A 22,249-nucleotide genomic window follows, 5' to 3' on the forward strand; every position below is an offset into this window, starting at 1 on the left:
TTTAGCTTTCAAACATGTCCTAGTTTGAATGATAGATTATACAACAAAATTAAAAGATAATTACAAAGTAAAGGGAGACTTCATGATACAAGTTTGCAGTGATGTTAAAATAATTAATTGTAAATTAGATTAGAAATACATGAAATGGTAATGATGTTGTGTTAAGGTGGAATTATGAGCGGTATTGTTTCTCTTTATCATCCAAATCTTCTGTAATATTTTTATATTAATTTTATAAATGTAAGCTGCATAAATTTAAAGATTTAGATTTAAAATGTATTTCCAGTAGGGTAAGAGATTTTACATTGGCTTTCCTTTCTTTCTTTCCTTTTTTCTTTTTTTGCACCATTTTGGCTGTTTGTTTATTCAAGTTTACAGAGAAGGTTAAACATCTGTGGAAAAACACCAAAGACTTATTTCTCTCAAGTTCATGTCTTTTTAAGTGGTAAATACATGGTATTTAACTTTGTACACCTGATAAAAGGGAAAATGCATAGTAGAAAGGAGATTCAGGAATGAAACAAAGCATCAGGCAGTAAATCAATCACAGAATAGCTTCTTAATCACAGCATGAAAAACCTGTAATTAAATTTGGTCTAACTGTTCTAGTGGAGCTCAAATGCTTATAATATGTTTTTATTTAACATCTAAAGTAGTGAATGGAATTAGAAAAGAAAATGTTGAAAAATGAATATCCACAGCCTATCTTAATTTGCCTATTCCAACAATAAAATTGGCATTAATAAAAATATTAAAATTAGCGTTATAGTTAATATTGAAAGATCAGAATTAAAACAATACTACGCCACATAAAAGTAATATAATTACTCCCATTTACTGTGTTCTTGTCTGTGGGGCGTTTAATTATTTAATCATTGGAACAACTCTGGAAGTGGATGTTAGCATCATCATTTTAAAAACAAGAAAACTGAGTCTTACAGTTGCAAAGGTCACAGAGATAATAATTGAAAGAGCTATGATTCAAACCCAGGTCTTTTGAAATTGATGCCCATGTGCTCAACCTCTAACTCTAAACCATATGGTGTCTGGTTCTATTATCCTTTGTTAAAGTTTGAGCATGTCACTTTTAAGTTCAGAAAGTGAAAAAATGAAAGTGTTTTCTTAGCAAAGAGAGAATTATTTACTAATATATATAAAACACCTATTCTTTGAATTTGTTAATAAATCAAATGTGCCAATTGTCTTAAGATAGTAAAATCATTTCATTATTGAGAGTTCCTTCACTTAAGCGTAAAATGTTAGATTTCATTGAATAGCTTGAATAGGAGGATAAAGACAACCAATCTTCATCAAATTTATTTGTCTTCTTTCTTGCTGCTCCTTGAATGTTTCTCTGAAAATGGTGATACTGACAAATGAGGCAGCTGTTTCTATACGAAACTACAAATTTGTACCATAAAATTAGAAATAAATAAAATTGACTATCTTCTTTATATGTTTTTCAAATATGTTTCAAAGTATAAAACTAGATCATTAGGGATGCATATATCCTTTCTGATTGGTGTTTCTGATTTCTTGGGATATATTCCTAGCAGTGGGATCATTGGGTCAAATGGGAGTTCTATTTTTAACTTTTTGAGGAAACTCCATAGTGTCTTCCATAGTGGCTGCACCAGCTGCATTCCCACCAGCAGTGCACAAGTGTTCCTTTTTCTCCGCATCCTCTCCAGCACTTGTCGTTTGTTGTTTTGTTGATGATAGCCATTCTGACAGGTGTGAGATGGTACCTCATTGTTGTTTTGATTTGCATCTCTCGGATGATTAGTGACTTGGAGCATGTTTTTATATGACTCTTGGCTTTCTGAATATCCTCTTTTGAAAAGTGTCTATTTAGGTCCTTTGCCCATTTTTTGATTGGATTGTTTATCTTCCTTTTGTTAAATTGTATGAGTTCTTTATAAATGTTGGAGATTAAACCCTTATCGGTGATAACATTGGCAAATATGTTCTCCCATGCAGTGGGCTTTCTTGTTGTTTTGTTGATAGTTTCTTTTGCTGTGCAGAAGCTTTTTATTTTGATGTAGTCCCATTTGTTTATTTTCTCTTTAGTTTCCAATGCCCTAGGGGATGTATCGGTGAAGAAATTGCTTTAGCATATGTCTGAGATTTTGTTGCCTTTGGATTCCTCTAGTATTTTTATGGTTTCCTGTCTTACATTTAAGTCCTTTATCCATTTTGAGTTTATTTTTGTGTATGGTGTAATTTGTGGTCTAGTTTCATTTTTTTGCATGTATCTGTCCAATTTTCCCAGCACCATTTATTGAAGAGCCTGTCTTGACTCCATTGTATGTTCATGCCTCCTTTGTCATATATTAATTGAGCATATTGGTTTGGGTCGATTTCTGGGTTCTCTATTCTATTCCATTGATCTATATGTCTGTTCTTGTGCCAGTACCAGGCAGTTTTGAGAACAGTGTCAATTTACCATAGCTAAGATTTGGAAACAACCTAAGTGCCCATCAACGGAAGAATGGATTAGAAAACTGTGGTACATACACACAATGGAATACTATGCTGCTGCTAAAAAGAAGGAATTCTTACCATTTGCAACAGCATGGATGGAACTGGAGAGCATTATGCTAAGTGAAATAAGTCAGTCAGTGAAAGAAAAATACCACATGATCTCACTCATTTATGGATAATAAAGACCATTACAAACTGATGAACAAAAATAGATACAGAGGCAGAGTAGCATTAAACAGACTGTCAAACTACAGTAGGAAGGCTGGGGAGGGTTGGAGGAGTAAGAGATCAACCAAAGGACTTGTATGCATGCATATAATCATAACCAATGGACACAAGACACTGGGTGGGTAGGGGAGGCTGGGTTAAGGTCAACGGGGGGTTGGGGGGGGAGGTGACAAATGTACTACTCGTAAGATTTTAAGCAATAAAAAATGTAGATGAAAAAAAAAAACTAGATCATTGAGGTGATTATAAAATTCCTTGTCTTCAAGGAATGTATAATTTATCCCAGGAGTAGAAAATTTTCAACACTTGTACAAAAAATAATTGGTTTAAGCATGTTGCTAAATCTATGAGTAGATTTCTATGAGGAGAGTAAGGAAGGAGACATTAATTTTGAATCTAAGTTCAGAGTAACCATTCAATACATTCTTGTTGAAGTGAATTGAAATAAAAAATATACGTAGTATTAAATTAAAAATACTGTATAAGTATACCCTTGAACTCTACATTTTTAAAAAAGAATGGTTCAATATAAAATGTCAATTCATCTTTGTTTATAACCAGGCTAAAAAATTACCTTACTTTGCATTATGGTTTCTCATATAATTTATTTTTTGGCGATCCAATGTTGCAATTGGAATTTGCACAATGTGGTCAACTCTTAAATCTTCAACAAAATGCTGTATGTAAGAAGCCAGATATTTTTTGCAGCATAAATTTTGCCAAAGAAGCAGCAATTAAGAAATATATTTTTGATCAAAGAAGTAGTACACTGTAATACAATTTAGTGCATACATATGCAGAATAGTAGACTAAGGGAAACTGGTTAATTCAGGTTGCACCTATAACTAGAAAATTAGTATTTTAAACCCTTTTTACTTATTAATAGCTTCAATATTAAAATAAGTTATTACATCAAAGGTTTAAACATTTTACTCATTTAACATGTATTAATCTTTTAAAAAAAACCACAAATGATTACTTCTTTCAAATGAGTATAGTAACCAAAAAGACATTAAAGAAAGATAGTGTTTAAATGTGGATTGAAATCTATTAAACACCTTGCCATTATCATAAAAACGATCATAGTAAAAGAATATGAGCTCTAATGTATAACAACAAAAAGAAATATAGAGAAAATAATTATCTCCCATAGATTTTTTTAATCCTACAGGATCAAGTTCAAACCTTTGAGTCAAATAGTCAATACCCTCTCCAGTGGTTCTCAACCTTCTGGCCCTTTAAATACAGTTCCTCATGTTGTGACCCAACAATAAAATTATTTTTGTTGCTACTTCATAACTGTAATGTTGCTACTGTTATGAATCGTAATGTAAATATCTGATATGCAGGATGTCTTAGGCGACCCCTGTGAAAGGGTCATTCGACCTCCAAAGGGGTTGTGACCCACAGGTTGAGAACCACTGCAAAACCCTGTTTCCTGCTGATATTCTCAAATCGTAACTCCTAATAGTCTCATACATGAAATATTTTCTTTAGAACTCTTTGGTCACCAATCTCAGATGAATTCTTACCTCTGTATTATAAAAAACTCTCACTGTTCTCTGCCTCTTTTCTCCTTCTTTTCTAACTTTCATGAATCCTATATCTCTAGTAGAGAAAATTTATGGAAACCCTCCATGAAGCCATATGCAAACAATTCAACTCCAAAGTACCTACTGGAACAAGATATTTGCAGCAAAAATAATCAATATATGACTAGGATCCTAAGAATGTATTAAAAATTCCTACAAATTAATATAAAAAATTTAATTGTGTTTAGTCTATATTCCCCAAAAGCAGGTGTTTAGAATATAATTCAAGCAGTATATTTAGGAGTTGGTCTCAGGAAATACTTATAGAGGGTGTGTTGTCAAGCTATTTACTAGTGTGGACCATTGGACCTTGATCTCTCAGGGGAGCTCTGGCAAACAGTGCAAGACACCTGTGAGGGAGCTGAGCTGGTTATGCTCCTGCCAGTCATTAGTTGAGGACTGTCCCTCAGGGACATTAACCTCATGTAACCAGGGGTATAACTTAAATAATCTCTTGTACAAAAGGGTATGTGTTCAATAATATTCACAGATGGAATGGTTATAATAGAAAACAAACAAGATGCCAGAAACAACTGCAATGTTCTTTAAAAGAAGAATAATACATACATCATAATATACTCATACAACAGGATACTATGCAATGTACATCTACATCAAAATGGATGAATTTCACCTATTATGCCAATTTTTCTGCTTCTCTTTCTACCCTCGGGACATTTATATCTCAGTTTCACTGTGTCAAAATATTCATAGTATAAGTGGATTTATATAATGTCCAGAAAACATACAAAATCATTACTTTTTTAAGTATTTAAAGAGGTATAGTAAAAACTTTTTAAAACTTTTAACAAAACAGAATAGTAAACATCATTCAGGAGTTTGTGGGGCAAATAGAAAAATGTAGTCAGGGAGGGGCACCCAGAGGATCTTATGGTTATTTGTTAAATTATATCGTGGGTACACATATTAATTTATGTACAGAAAACATTTTATAACAAAAGATTGGATAGAGGAAGAAAAACCATGGAGTGAAACTGGGATATAATGTCCCCGGGGTAGGAGGAGAAGCAGGAAAAGAGGTCTACTAGAAGCCAAGAAGGGGAGAACAATTAATGACGGCAACTGGAGGCACACCCCCACTCCCACCCCCAACCCCACCACGACCTCAATACAAAAAAAAAAAAGAATAAAAAAATGATGGCAACTGTTGCTAGGCAGTGTGGGATGCAAAGTGAAATGAAGTTAGTGGAATTGGGACTTAGGTCATTGAAGGCTATGGTGACTGCAGTTTCAGTAACCGAGTTGAGGCATGTGTCAGAAAACAATGCCTCAAGAGGTAGTAAAAGGCCTGTGGATAGGTAGCTCTTTAAATAATCCTGCCAGTAAATGCAAGTAGGGAGATAGGTCATTATCTGAGGGGGAGGACAATTTGAACACTATTTAGGAGTATATTTTTAAAAGAGCGTAATCTCTTCTAGACCATGGATTAAAGGCATTAAAATCTTTAAATAGAAATTTAATTACAGGAAAAAAAGTCAACATCCTTTTAGGAAAAAGTATCATGGAAAATCTTTGGGTTAAATGTTTTTGGTGAAAAAGATGTAAATATTTTAAATAATTATTTTATATAACTGGAAAATTTTCCCCAAAGGATATTTTCTCAACTCTTTCGATGACTCCTAAAGCCTTTAGGATTCTGTTTATTATTGTTTCCATGTTCTTGCTAATTTTCAGTGAATAAGAATTAGACCAACTTGCATTATAGGAGACATTCATGATGAGCCTACTTTAAAAAAAAATTATCAATTAAGGGGACAAAGACTCCTTCCTTTTCATATTGGGCAGCTTTATTCATCATTATAACAAAATGTAGGCAAATTTTAATGATTACGTGAAAGAGTAAGTAGATAGCCTTGCCTGACTATATATGTGAGTGTTCCATTGATAAAGAACATTACATTTAAAATTTAAAAAACATGGCATACAACTTGAAAATTCCATTTAATAAAGTCTTGCTGGTGTGCATAAGGTTAGGGCAACACTGAGTGATGCTGTTGGCTTTCGCAGTGACATAATCTCAGCATAGTAGAGCGGCAAGGAGGTGGGTGACTGCCATTTACTTTAATAGCAGGAAAAATTTTCAAGCTGTAACAACATGCTCAATAAATTCTTCCATTACTGTAACACCAAAGGAGAGTTGAAAAATGTATTACACTTCTAGTTTTTTCCTTAGAGATATATATTCTTGTTCTGTTTCTATGGCAACATTGATGCAGTAACTAAACCTTTAACTTCTCTCTAGACTCCCTGATGGCTTCACACAGCTTCTAAACCTGACCCAGCTCTATCTGAATGACGCCTTTCTTGAATTTCTTCCAGCCAATTTTGGAAGGTAAGAATAAAAAATTTAAATGATTTCATTTTATTTCACTTTAGGTAAGTACTTTACCTGAGCCAGTTGGTGAAGCTTTAAAAGTGACCATTGTGATAAACCTCATTATTATTCAGTAAATGAGACAATATTAACCTATGCAAAAAATAAAGTAAAATTAGGTCATTAATAATCAAATAGCCCAGCCACTGTTGCTCAGTGGTTGGATGTCAACCCATGAACCAAGAGGTCCCTGGTTCAATTTCTAGTCAGGGCACATGCAGGGTTGTGGGCTCCATCCCTAGTGGGGGGCATACAGGAGGTAGCTGATCAATGATGTCTCTCTCATTGATGTTTCTATCTCTCTATCCTTCTCCCTTTCTCTTTCTATAAAAAAAAGAAAATATTTTAAAAAATAATATATATGTAGTTCCCTTTTTAAAAAATAATCAAATAAATTGCATGTGTTAAATATTAAAAAATTTAAAAGATATGGAAAAATACACATGAATATTTATGGCTCTTGAGTTGGAAAATACCTTTATAGAATAGAAACAAAGGAAAATATAAATGGATACATAGATGTGAGTACATAAACACTTTTAAAATAAAATAACATCGCCGTAACCGGTTTGGCTCAGTGGATAGAGCGTCGGCCTGTGGACTGAAGGGTCCCGGGTTCGATTCCGGTCAGGGGCATGTACTTTGGTTGCGGGCACATCCCCAGTAGGGGGTGTGCAGGAGGCAGCTGATCGATGTTTCTCTCTCATCGATGTTTCTAACTCTCTGTCCCTCTTCCTTCCTCTCTGTGAAAAAAATCAATAAAATATATTTTAAAAATAAATAAATAAAATAAAATAACATCAGAAGATATTTAACAATTAAGGAAAAACAATAAACTGGAAAATATTTCCACCATATATGGGAAGCAAATTATATCCTTAACTACAAAGAATTCTTACATATGAGTTTGAAGGCAAAAATTTCATTAGAAAAAAATGGATAAATTACATGTACAAGCAATCCATAATAAAGTACAAATTTCCAATGAATGCATGAAAAATGGTTAGCCTCACAAATAGTAAAAATAATACAAATCAAAATGACAATAAAGTTTCATTGTGTTCTAGCATGTTACAGAGGAAAGATATCATTCTGCTTATGGAATTGCAGAATGATATGAGCTGTGTACAAGGCAGTGTGACTTAAAATGTTTGAAAATATTTACAACCACTGCTTCTGCCATTCATTTCTAGAAATGTATCATATCATCATCAAATATCACACTAGGATTTATGGACAAGAATATTTATCATTATTTACAATATGAATAAAGTGGAAGCCCACATCCATCTAGGGAGATGGGTTAAATATATTAAGTTGCATCTACATGACAGTCTGTGGAGATTTATAATGTTGTATATGGAAATATGTTTATAGATCATATGACACATTATATTTAGGAAAATATTATAACAATATATAAACTACTTTCACAATATGAATATAAATAGGCATGAAATAAAAGACTGGTTCCTTGGAAGTAAAATTAGGGAAATTTTTATTTTCATCTCTATATTTATAATATTTTCCAGGTATTCTGCAATACATCTTTTTTCTCCAATTTTCTTTGAAATAAATTATACACAGCACTATACAAGTTTAAGGTGTACAGCATGATCATTTGACTTACCACAATAAGTTTAGTTAATAATCATCACCTCATATAATTACAAAAAAATGTTTTTTTCCATGAGTTTTTTGTGTGGTTTGAAGGGGAAGGGAGAGGAGATTTCTCATATAAATATGATCATACCATATTTCTCTGTCCAGCTTACTTACCTCAGGCTCCATCCATTTTGTCACAAACGGCAGTTGGTCCTTTTTATGGCTGAATAGTATTTCGTTATATGCATTTACATTTATTTTAACTATTAGCTATTGACGGAGACTTAGGTTGTTTTCATGTCTTGGCGATTGCAAACATGAAAAACATATCTTAAAAGTTAAGACAATTTAAGTTTATTAACTGCGTTTTTCTAAGTGATCATCATTGAAAGTGCTCAAATAGACTGAGTATAACTTGGCACCTATCTGTTGGCAGAAGCTTAGTGCAGATGTTAAGAACTCTGGAATAATGATGTGCCTTAGCATGTAGTAGCCCCATTTGCATACGGATTGTATAACATTTCCCAAATTCCCTGCAGATCAGATCACAGCATCTACAAACACCCTGTTCTTGGATAGTTTTTAAAATTCACAGATCTTCAAAAGAGTATTTACCTGGCTTTTGAATGAGCTAGTACTTCACCATTCATTCATCTAAATTAACATTGTCCTTCTGGTAGTGAGCACAACTGCAACTATGCCTTTGATTTATCAAATGAGAAAATGTCTAATTGTCACCTGAAGAAACTCTTTTGTCTTGAATTTTTTTCGGTTCTCTTTTAGCAATCCTAATATGAGGGAAGAGATTTGGCAAATAGAAAACATAATACCAAAATTTAAACCACTTGGAATTAGATTTTAATTTTGTGTAAATCACATGCCAAAATATGATATCTTTTATTTGTTATCTAAACAGTTTTTTAACCTTCAGTTGGATAGTTTGTCAAAAGGATGCTTAAAATCCCTTTCAAGATTTGTTCCTAAGAGCCAAAATAAGTCACAAAATATCATCATACTAGTACAAATATTGAAATGATTTGAGACGTATAAATGTTTAAGAAATCTTTTCTACTAGCAATATATCCATGTGCTGGAGAACTGAATCACTTTATTTCATATAGAGATTAAGAGTTATATGATTAAAATTAAATTAGAAATTTGATAGGAGTCAAAACAGAAAAGAAATGGGAAGAGACCTTGATGAATATACAAAAGCACAGTAAATATGGACAATTGTACGTGAAATCATTCAAATAGTGAATTATTCCCCAAACACTAAAAATTCATAAAATTCATTTACTGTTGCTCTAAAGAATCCTCAACTGAGTACATTTTAAAACTCAGTTATAGACATTAGTGACAAAAGTGCCCCAGGCTGCATACCTTAACCAGTACTTAGGTGTGAAATGCATTCCTAATCACGTGTTACACAGCAACAGAAACTGTGAGCATCTTTTACCTCCTCCAGGATTTCCCCAACCCCAGTACTGTCACAGGACAGATGATGCTATAGATTTTTCATGTACATCCACTTCCAAAATGCTAAGATACTCATCTTAGAGTCAATGAAATATGGTATATTAATTAGATTGCTTTTTCCACTATCCAATTATTGCTAATAGTAATATCTAACACATATTAAAACTTGCAATGTGCCAGGCATTATGCTTTACCTGTGTGACATTATTTAAGATTCAAAACTCTATACGTTATGGTACTGTTATCACAAACTCATTACAGAGGAGGAAGCTTAAGTTAAATGGGGTTAATTTGCCCAGAGTCACAGAGGTAGAACATGAGAGTCTGGATTTCATCCAGATCTGTCTGACCATAAAATTCAAGCTCTTGCCCTAACCGGTTTTGCTCAGTGGATAGAGCATTGGCCTGCAGACTGAAGGGTCCCAGGTTCGATTCCAGTCAAGGGCATGTGCCTTGGTTGCGGGCACATCCACAGTAGGGAGTGTGCAGGAGGCAGCTGATCGATGTTTATCTCTCATCGATGTTTCTAACTCTCTATCCCTCTCCCTTTCTCTCTGTAAAAAATCAATAAAATATATATTAAAAACAAACAAACAAACAAAAAACTCAAGCTCTTAACCACTATGCTATTTTATTTGCTTTACAAGTTAATGTATAGTCTTTTGAGAGAAAGTGTTGCCATGTTCCAGTGAACATAGCACTTGGAATTTAGTAGATAGTTAATAGTCTGTTGAACATATATAATTAAACAGTGAATATATTTTTATAAAACATGAAATGTAGAAGTGATATCTTTGAAAGATATTTATTTCCTGGAAATTTTGATTTTACAAATTACTTGTCAAATTTGCTTTTGACAAATGATATTTGTTATCTAATGTTGATATGACCCTATTCATAATCAATTTGTATAATTCTTTAAAATCTGTAATGAAGGTATATAATGTTGAACATAGTTGTTTTGATAATATACATAGTGATTATTGACTGTACCTTAGTAACATTGTTTTATAGAAAAAAATAAGAAGCAATTTTTAAATTTATTTCTATAGACTTGTCAAATTACGGATCTTGGAGTTAAGAGAAAATCACCTGAAAACTCTACCAAAGTAAGTGACTGTGTATTTTCTAAATTTTGAATTGTGATTTTTTTCATTAGTATTAAAAAAATGACTTTTTATTTTGGCTATGCTTTGCCATTTTGATTGAGTGAATTTTTCTATATTTTTTCCTGGAGACTGGAAAGTATCATATACTATAAGAGTTATGCATTAAGTAAGAATGAATCCTGCCTTACAAAATCATATAGTTACAAGATGGGGAGAGTCCATTTATGGTTCATATTATAGTTAAACTAACACATCAGGAATGTTAGTCTGTCAATTTCATTGAAACTTATGAAATTATTATTTTTAAGCACAGAAACAATCAAGAGTTTCAAAAAGGTTCAACCCAATATGATGCTGAATGTTTCAAGTTAATTTATGGATTGTGATAGTTTTCAGTTTTTAAATCAAGACTATGCAAAAATATTACATAAAAATGATTACTTTTTTTCCAGAGATCCTAAAATGGTTTGGAGAAAATTTATATTTATACATTCTTTCAAACTGTGCCTTTTTACTAGTTTATTTAAATTTTGGTTTATATAAAAACACAAGATATTTTGTGAAAAAACAAATAACTAAAATGTTATGCAATGTTTACTTTAATAAAATGCTTTGCTTTACCCTGCCTTGACCTATTCATGTCTAATAATAGAATTTTGTGTTGTACAGAAAAAAATGTTTTCGAAAAAGAAAAATTATTCAAAATGTAGTTTTTACTCAAATAAATTAATATGATATGTATATGTTACAACTAACTTATTGAAAGTACCATGGCTATTATTACCTTCCTGTAGTATTGCAGAAAAAGATTGAGTACAGTGTTTCATTCTTCAAAAATCAGCAAGACTTAGAGACCTTTTCTCTGCTAACAATTGTATTTTTTACTTTCTAAAATCTTTCCCCTAAGCAAACGGTACTGAATTCCATTGATTTTTTAACCAATATTTCATTAAAATACCTTTAAGTACATTGTATGTATGCTATAATGTATAAAAAATTTTGTCAATTCAAGACTTTCAATAATGATATTGATTTCATTTAAATATATACATAGAGATAAAACATCTATTCATTCCTCCATAAATGGAAGAAGACAAGGAGAGAACATGAAAAGGAGGAAATATCCTTATATCTAGCTACCCTGAACTTTTGAGTAGCCTTTCTCTAAGCTAAAGCATTAGGCATAAGTCTAATGAGAGGCATCTCTTCCAGGTTGGAGACATAAACAGAGAGGGGAGAATGATAGAGAGTGTTACTGGTTCGACATCAATCTCCTGTAAATGCGGTTGGTGCCACCATTTCCATGCTAAGGGCTTTAAATGTTACATTTAAAGTAGAATGGAAACATGGCTAAGCAAAAACTGACCCACGGGAAATAGCATTGTCCCCTTCATCTAATATATATGTTTAGATCAAGTCTCCTTGAACATACTGAGTGTGTGGAGGAGAATCCTTTCCTCTGGTCTCAAATAATGGTTTTGATGTGAAATATAAAACAAATCTAATATAAGATGTCAGGTTTTTAAGTATATTTTTAACATATACATTTTAAATATAAGTTAAAGCCCAACCTTAGATTGCATTTATGGACTTTATAAGAGATAGCTGTGAGAACAGTTCAGAGTCATGAGTAACAATGCTCATAATTGGTGCATAGGTATTGTGTAGGTTTTGAGACTATGGTCCAGCATCAAACAGTTAAAATAAGTAGAGTAATATGCATTCAACTATGTTTGGCCTAAAAAACATTGTAAAGATGTATAGAAGTAACATCGGGTCTCTTTGGTAGACAGATATGACTTGTATAGATGTTACAGTTTTTACGTTTAAAAACATGTTCAAGTCATTTTCAATCTTGTGTGTTCATTTTTTACCTTATAGACAAAAATATAAAGAATCAAAATATGCATAAAATAGGAAAACTGTATCTTAGTTTTTAGTGTCTATAAAATGAGAATTGAAGACAGAAGTTCTGTATAAATAAAAATAAACTGTGTTTTCACTATGTATTATACCCCAATCTAGACCTGTAACTGAGATATGTGAGAGCTTTCTACTCTTCTTACTTCGTACCTCCAATGAAAATAAAGGAAGCAATTTAGTTTTAGGAAAAACAATTTACAGTTTTATAATAATTCCTCCAAGAAGATATAGTGCATAATTTTCTCAAGGAAATAAATAAGATGCCAAGTCTTCAGTGGGTTCTTAGTGATTCCTCTTCTTTTTATCTTCTGTCTTAAAAATCTATATGTCTGACAATCTGTGCCAAAGGTAAAAATGTGTAAGAATTATGATATGCCATCCATTCAAATGCATATCCCTTACATAAACTGGTAGAGACATTCTGATATGTGCAGATTCTAGAACAATTCTTTCAGTTATTACCTAGAAGTCAGTATCATAAATTTTTACACTGTTTTGTGATCATTCCTTTAGATATCAATGAGTGAGGAAATTAAATTTCTCAGATACACATTTCCTAAAAAATAATTGAAACAGTCAGTCTTGATTATGAGTAATAATTGAGGATGTTGAACAACTGAAGAAACTAGATAACCAAAAAGAAAAATCTTTAGATTTCAAGGTACAACTTTTCCTCATAGCAGAATTATTCTCCAAATTATGGTTTTTGAAGGCAAGCCAGAAATGAGTTAGTTCTCATTTTGACAATTTTTCACTAGCGATTTCTCTATCTGGAATTCTCTTACCACAAGTCATTGCATGGCTAGATCTTCCTTATTCTTTACACCTTCCTCAGATGTGGTCCCTCAGAGCTTTCCCTGGTCACATCATATAATATTGTCCCCTCTTAGCCTTCACACTGTCTCACTCTTACATTTGAGTTTCTTCATAGCATTTAAGGTTCTCTGAATTATTTCAACTCTGTTTACTTGGAGATGATATTCTCAGGAGAACCAAAGTTCCATTAAGAAGAGGGTTTTATTTTTTTTATGTCACTGCTGAATCTCAGAGCCTAAAACAGTGCCTGGCACACAGTGAGCACTCAATACATAAACAAGAATACTGACATAGTGATTCAAATAAAGAAATACCTGTCATGTGACCTGGAAAATGTATAAGTTGGTTTTTCCCCATAGAAAATTATATAGGATTATAAATATTATAATTAGATGGGTCTTTGGTGAGCATCAGACAGAAAAGGACAAAGATAAATGGTTGAGGGGGTGAGGGCTTCTCAAAAGCTGATAGCTGAGCCTTAAATTTTAAACTTACACTCACACACACACACACACACACACACATACATATTCTCTCTCTCAGTTTGTTTTAAGTTAAACATTATATAGCTAAGGAATGACAAGAGAGGAGACTAATTTCAAATTAATAAAATTAATACTTATAACAACTAAAAATATCTAAAAATAGTATATCTTATTTCTTTTCTCTTGTCATTAAAATGTGATACATTTAATCAAGAAACAGAATATATGTCAAGATAACAAGGAAAGGATAAGATCATTTTTTTAAATGAAAATTAGGAACCATTTCTGTGGAAGTAACATATCAGCATATAAATTGTTAGTTATAATTGCAGGTTTTACCCTTAAGTAAAAGTTTTTTCATATTCATGAGAAGAATTTTTCTAATACCTTAGTTAAAATTTGGGCTGTCCATCATGGCTAAGACTAACCGGAGCTAAAATATGATTTGATGTAACTGTGTCTATAATAATTTTCAAAATATGAAGTAATATGAAGAAAAGTAAACACAGATTAAGCTAATATTTGTCCTTCTGCATTTGTCCTTCTGAGTGTAAAAGGCTTAAAAAGTGTGATTCCTCAATCTGCTGCCCTAATACAATGACTGAAAGGAATATTTCAGACACATTTCAGCAGAATTACTGGGGCAATACCAGGCGATAGAGTAAACCCTGATGAACAAATCCAAAGGGGAAAACTAGATGGATTTGGTGGATAAGGAACTCTTAAAAATTGTTGGAAAAAGGAATTTAGAGTGTAGGTTATAAATATGAAGTAGTAACAACTTTCTTGGGGGGATCATGAACCCTTCCAAGAAGCTAAAAAGAGTAGTGGAATCTAGAAAAGCATTATCTGTAAAATTCCAGCTGTATCTATTTCCAATAATTTTGTGGCCCACTGTGAGTTTTCACAAAAAGTAGATTATTTGGCATGTTATGTAAAATAAGCCACATCAGAATACATAGTATACTATGAAAGAGCACCAAAAATAGGAAACGACGCTGTCAGTTTTAAAGTACCAAAATTTATCAAGTGTATAATTTTAATTATATAAATGTTGGTTCAAAAGAGAATGTTTTATTGAGCAAAATTTCATTTGGTTCATTTCACTATCATCTATGAAATTTTTTGAACTCTCCATAGAAAACATTATTAAGGAATAATTTAAAGAAAACATTTCCCAAGTACACGCATGAATAATACTCTAAAACTACTAAGCTATATGTGCTTGAAAACTAGTAAATAGTGTATCCATTATACATGATTTTATTCCTTAGGCGCCATTGTTTTTATTTAGTGATTTCCCCCCAGCAACAAAGGTTCAGAAACTCTACAGTATTTCTCTTCTCTGAATGCCTACGGACCCACACACATATTCACAGGTGTCAAAACGTTACACCTTATCTAGCCGTACTCTAAGAGAAAAGACCCCCTTGAATTATAAATATAAATCAAAACCAGAGCTACAGTAAAACACTACCAATGAAAGACATTAGATCATGAAAGTCAAGAAAGTCATAATAGTTAAGAACTATTTCAGATTGAAGAAGACTAGAGACATACTAATTAAAAATAGTTATCTGAATTGTTTATTTTTCTAAAAAAATTATTGAGACAACTGGCAACACTTGCATGGGATCTGAGGACTGAATGATAGTCATGTATCAGTGCTGATTTCCTAATTTGGATGGCTGCATTTTGGTTTGGTAGGAGGATGTTCTAGTTTCTAGCAAATACACACTACTATTTGGGGATGATGGGCTACCAGGTTTGTATTGTACTCGCAAGTATTCATAAAAGTTATGTATGGTGCTTTGAAACTTTTTATGATTCTTTAAACATAATAACTTTTAAAAAGAGATTTTCAAACATCAATTCTTTAAAATTTAAAAAAAGCACTGTCTCATGGAGAAAATTATCAGCTTCATTTCTGAAATACTTGTAGATGTAGAGAGCAAGGGAAGAGTTTGCATTCATGTACCAAAATGCTTAACTGTAAAAATGAGCATCTGTACATATGTGATAAAAGTTCTGCATATGTGAGTAATATGTATACTGTGGATGTATTTTTTCCTAACTAAATGGCAATGAATACTCTATATCTATAATTTATCAGTCAGATTTCTATTCATTTGCAAATAATATATTTTAGTTTTCATATAAGCTCATTTACTTTTTAAATAAGATTACTCTATAGGCAGACTTACAAAATTAGAATGTACTTGTCAGGTGTTTTTTTTGAAACCTCTCTTTGTTATCGATTTTACTGCCAATTATCATTGTCAGCATAATGAAGAAAATTGTATAAAATAATATGTATTCTGAGTTGGACAGGTGTGACTAAGTCATTTTCTATTCTCATTTCAGTGATCCTATTAACAGATTTATTTCACTTGGCATTACTGTACTAGTTACTTCAATAAAATACATCAATAGGTTCTATGGTTCTATTGTAACAAAAAATTATATTGTCAAGCACAGCTTACAGAACAGATTTTTTATGTTTTAACTCTGTTTTTGTGACTAAAAAACATAATTGGATATAATGTGTTTTTATAATCATACTAAAGGCCCAGTGCACAAACTTCGTGCACTCGGCAGGGAAGGGGGTGGGGGGTCCCTCAGCCCGGATTGCGAGAGGGTGCAGGCCAGGCTGAGGGACCCCACTGGTGCATGATCGGGGCTGGGGAGGGACACAGGAGGTTGGCCAGCCAGGGAGGGACCGCGGGAGGGCTCTAGGGCATGCCCAGGCCATCTCGCTCAGTCCTGATCGGCCAGACCCCAGCAGCAAACTAATCTACCCGTTGGATTGTCTGCCTCCTGGTGGTCAGTGCACGTCATAGCGACTGGTCAACCGGCCAGCTGTCTGCCCCATAGCAAGCAGTTGAGCGGCTTTAGCATATCATTAGCATATTATGCTTTGATTGGTTGAATGACCAACCGGATAACTGGACACTTAGTATATTAGGCTTTTATTGTATAGAATTACCTTATGCTTTTACCAATATATATCAATTTTTAAGGCATGGTGTTTTGCTAAACCAAATACCATCCCATCCTGGGTTATCTTTATGGAAAGTGACAATATGACAAGCTAGCTAACCAAGGTAATAATATTAGTGACCTCTAGTTGTAGAGAATTGTACTTAGAACTAGGTATTTTCTTTATTTCTTCTCACCTTGTCTTAAACTTTAAATTCAGATTAAATAAGTCCTAATTATAACATACTATACTTAAAAACATTCTGTAAATTATAATGCATTATAACAATACTAGAGGCCTGTTGCACGAAGAGATTTGTGCAATAGGCCTTCCTTTCCCCTGGCTGCTGGCACTGGTTTGCCTTCGCTCTGGCTGAGTTCCGGCCGGAGCTGGGCCCCGGAAACATCAGGCTTTGCTGCCTTGCCAGCCCCAGGGCCGTGAGGCCTCGCTGCTCCGCCGTCCCCAGAAACGTCAAGCCTCGCAGCTCCGCCCGCCCCGGGGCCGTTAGACTTCGCTCCACTGCTTGGAGCCTATGTATGCAAATTAACCGCCAACAAAGATGGCGGTTAATTTGCATATCGTGCTGATTAACCAAGGGGAGGTGTAGTGAAGGTATGGTCAATTACCATGTTTGTCTATTATTAGATAGGATAATTATTAGAGGTTCTTCTAAAATATCAAACATGTACCCTTCCAAAGATTCACTAAAGGAAAGGCTAGAGCTCTCTGTCTTGTGAACTAATTGTATTTTTTAGCCTACTTTCAACATAAAATTAGGATTAAAATATTACAATTAGTTAAGGTTGAGTCAGGTCCAGTGAGGACCTAGGGAGAGGGCACAAAAGCAAAAAAAAACCCAAAAAACAAAAACAAAAAACAACCATGAGATAAAATTGCTCTTTTCAGAGTACTCCAATCAATACCCACTCTGATCCCTGATGATTAAATTTACCAAAAGACAAGAACTGCTTGATATACAATAGTGAGGTTCAAAGTGCTGTGGCTTCAGTTTATTAGATCTCGAGGCTTAGTCTCTAGAGGAGCAATTAGCCTGTGATTCGTTGTTTCACCTGGGAAGAGCCGTAATGTACTTGAATGGGTATCTACTTTGCAGTCAAACCAACCTGGATTTGTATTCGGACCTTTGCTGCTCGTTTATGAATTTTTTAACTTCTTTGAACTTTAGTGCCATTATTTTTAAAGAATACTTGTTGGTCGTTACCTCCTTTAAATAGTAAATTATAGTTTGAGTCATAGTTGATGAAAATGAGTTTTATGATCATTAGAACCAGGAAAATACTTAAACAAAGGTAGCATGTTGTGGCACTTGGAAAACATGAGTGTGTGCAAGAAAAGATTGGCCTGAGTAATATTTTTTTTCATTTTATCTCATAATTATATCTTTATTAGAAGGGGAATGGAGAGTGTTTTTAGTGTTTTCTTTATAATAAATACTTAAAAGTAATGTGAGGCTGTTTTGCTTTTCTTATTTTTAAGCAGTACTGTAATGAGAGCTAGAAATGATTCTCATCCTCAGTAGTGTATGTAAAATTTTAAATATCTAGTTATCAATTCTTGAAAACTGTTATTTTTTCTTTTTAAAATTGGTAATTTCTTTGGGTAAATTGGACTAAAGATACTAAAAGGCATGATAAAAAATAAACAAAACTTTCAGCAAGCACCAGGAGGAACATAGCCACGATCTGTGACTCCATGTACTTTTATAAACTTATTCACTGCCACTTTGCAAATTTAAATAATTTAATGTGTATGATTGTTCTCCCCTTATGGATAAATGTAGTTCCTTTACTAAAGATATATTCTAAACATCATACTAGCGTTGTTCTTGGTCTCAACATCTTGGGCTAGAAAAATAAAAAAATAAAAAAACACAAAGGAGCTCCTTAGTAGATCTACTCCTATGGTCTCAGATATTACCTCTGGTGGTGAATTTGCAAAGATTTACCCTAATTCCAATTCTGTATTCCATACTCAGATCTCAAGTGGAATATTCACCACATATCAAAAGTGAAATAATTTTTATCTTTCTCCTCTACCACCACTCCATTGCAAACCAAACAAAATCAAACAAAACAGAAATCCCAAGCTTCTTAGTATACACTGCCTAGTCACAGTACCATCCACCTAATCACAGAAATTAGAACTCCTAATCCTCTCTTCCTCTCCTACTACCCTCAAATCCACCTGCCATCAACATATGCCATATCTAAGTACTCCTCCCTTTCTTCCATCATTGTCCTACGTGAGTTCCTTAATATTACTTGCCTCAGCCTCCAGTAACTCCTCCTTCCTCTTACCTCTCCCACTGGAATCCACCTCTTTATTGTTGTCAGAGCTTAAATTGCCACATGACCATGTAAAAGCTCACAATGACTGCTCACAGGGGGCAGAAGACATGTCTTGATGCCCTTTATAGTTTGAAGTTAGCATTTCTACTGTCATTACCTCCCAACATTCACCATCCCACAGGGTCTCTCTGCTGCATCCAAAATACAATACACCTTTGTATCCCCAGGCATCTTTCTTGGAACCTTCCTCTTTTCTGTCTGAAAAACTCCAAATCATCCCTTAATTTTTACATCACTTTTGCTTTGAAATTGGTAATAGATTCTGCATTCCAAGTGGTAGCTTTGAAAATTTGTTAGAGTTTTTCAAGGTAACATTTTCATTAAAAATTTATCTATTTATAGTTTGACTCAGAAATTGAATATGCTTAATTTTGTGAGGTTTTTATCGTCTTTATTTTGTTATTTGAAGTTGCAACTCTATAGTCTAGTCAGCCGTGGGCAAACTACAGCCCGCGGGCCGGATCCGGCCCGTTTGAAATGAACAAAACTAAAAAAAAAAAGACCGTACCCTTTTATGTAATGATGTTTACTTTGAATTTATATTAGTTCACACAAACACTCCATCCATGCTTTTGTTCCGGCCCTCCGGTCCAGTTTAAGAACCCATTGTGGCCCGCGAGTCAAAAAGTTTGCCCACCCCTGGCTAGCTGTTAGGTAAGTGAGGCTGAATAATCTGCTTTTCCTTTATAGTTACAGATTTTGTAATAGCACCGCCTTAGCAATAGTGGCGCCTCAAAAGGTATTGGTGAATTGATTTTCACTAGAGCCCTTCTATAGTATAGATGGTCAACGACTTTTGATGGTTCAGCTTTACAATGATGCAAAAGCCATACATACTCATTCAATAGAAACCGTACTTTGACTTTTGAATTTTGATCTTTTCCTGGGCTAGTGATATGCAGTTCGATACTCTCTTATGATGCTGGGCAGTGACAGCAAGATGATTTTGCCCAACTGTAGGCTAATGTAAGTGTTCTGAGCTAGACTAAGCTAAGTTAGGTATACTAAGTGCATTTCTAATTTATGATATTTTCAGTTGACAATGAGTTTATCATGCTATAACCCCATTGTAAGTCAAGAGCATCTGTATTTTGGCAAGTGCAAGGAAAAACTGAACTTGAGGAGATATGTTTTATTTTAGCATTTTCAAATATTTCTCTGACATTCATGTTTTAATTTTTACTTTTAAAAAAGGACTCTTGATAAGTAAACAATAAATAAGTTACTTTATTATTGATAGTTGGCTCAATGATGCACACTAAAACAAATGAAATGTATCTAACTCTCCAAATGTATCTTACAGCTTTCTTGTGTCTCCACTTTCCTCTCTACTCAAGTCAGGGTTAATTCCGGTCATTCAATATGCAAAATACATTCTAAAAAGGCTTGATTTCCTCTCAAACAGATGCAAGGGGAATATTTTTCAGTTGCTTTCGTTTTCGACACTTTCTGTGACATTTAACATCAGTACTCGAACAATATTGAAAATTCACATAAGATATTAACTTTATGACATTAATTTCCTCTAATAGACATTTTATATATTTCCTTTTAGTAACATGAGATTTCAGTTTGTCCTTTCTTGGCTTTTAAAAATTGTTATTTCTTTCCCGCCATACGCCAAATTTTATTATGTTTAGTTTTACCTCATTTACACTCCAAATGATCCCAAATCTTTATGTAACTATATTGTACTGCTATTCATTTTTTCTTTATAGTTAACCTTTTAAAAATACATTAAAAGGACATCTGTTAACATTTAGTAGATAATAACAATCTTTTCTAGTTATAAAGTAAATGCCCTATAATTTTCTAAATAAGAAATAATATTAATTCGATTAAAATGCTATGACTCTTATCAAATATTAGCTGTTTAGATTTATGTTTGTTCTAAAAAGATAGATTGAAAATATTATGCTACACAAATTTGCTAAAAGTAAGAATAATACATTTCTCTATTAAATATTCAGTGATGCCCTGGTTGGTGTTGCTCAGTGGTTTAGAGCATCAGCTTGCATGTGGAAGGGTTGCAGGTTCGATTCCTGGTCAAGGGCTTGTACCTGGGTTACAGGTTCATCCTTGGCCCCGGTTGAGGTACATGTGGGAGGCAACCAATTGATGTGTCTCTCTCACATCAACGTTTCTCTCTTTCTCCTGCCTTCCCTCCTTTCTGCTCTCTCTAAAAATCAATAGAAAAAATATCCTCAAGTGAGGATTAACAAAAAATAAATATTCGGTGACAATTTGAATAAATTAATTACTTTTACTTACATTAAATGATATTAATGCCCTAGCCAGTTTGGCTCAGTGGATAGAGTGACAACCTGCGGACCAAAGGGGTTAGATTCCAGCCAAGGGCACATACATTGGTTGCAGGCTTCTCCCTGGCCCGGGCCCTCGTCAGGGCTCGTGCAGGAGGCAACCAGTCGGTGTGTTTTTCTCACATCGATGTTTCTCTCTATCTTTCCCTCTCTTCCACTCTCCCTAAAAATCAATGGGAAAAGATCCTCAGGTGAGGATTAACAACAACAAAAAGTTATTAAGGCTATTAGCTGCAGTAAAGTATTTCTAAATTAAATAGATTTCTAATAGCAAAAACTTTACTTAGATTAAATGTCTCATGCAATTTCTAAAAGCAAAAGGAAAAGCATTCCTTATACTAAATAGAATCTTAAAGAGAATCTCTTTAATTATTATATCCAACTAAATGGACACACATTTTAAAATATACTTATATACTTTAGTTTATTAAAGGAAGATTTTATACTTATAGGTTTTATTTAA

General features: G+C 33.5%; 1 protein-coding gene across 10 annotated transcripts in view; it reads left to right on the top strand.

Moving 5' to 3' along the window:
* Positions 1-22,249, top strand: part of LRRC7 (leucine rich repeat containing 7) — a 493,923-nt gene that overhangs the window by 229,676 nt on the left and 241,998 nt on the right. For all 10 annotated transcript variants that reach the window (XM_070405356.1, XM_070405358.1, XM_070405365.1 and 7 more), the window contains exons 6-7: positions 6,568-6,657; positions 10,836-10,892. In XM_070405356.1, the coding sequence (XP_070261457.1) occupies positions 6,568-6,657; positions 10,836-10,892 (147 nt within the window). The remainder of the gene's footprint in view (positions 1-6,567; positions 6,658-10,835; positions 10,893-22,249) is intronic.

This window comes from Myotis yumanensis, unplaced genomic scaffold, assembly GCF_028538775.1.
Source record: "Myotis yumanensis isolate MYYU_CA2020_CCGP unplaced genomic scaffold, mMyoYum1.0.hap1 SCAF_2, whole genome shotgun sequence".
In the NCBI taxonomy this organism is placed as follows: domain Eukaryota; kingdom Metazoa; phylum Chordata; class Mammalia; order Chiroptera; family Vespertilionidae; genus Myotis; species Myotis yumanensis.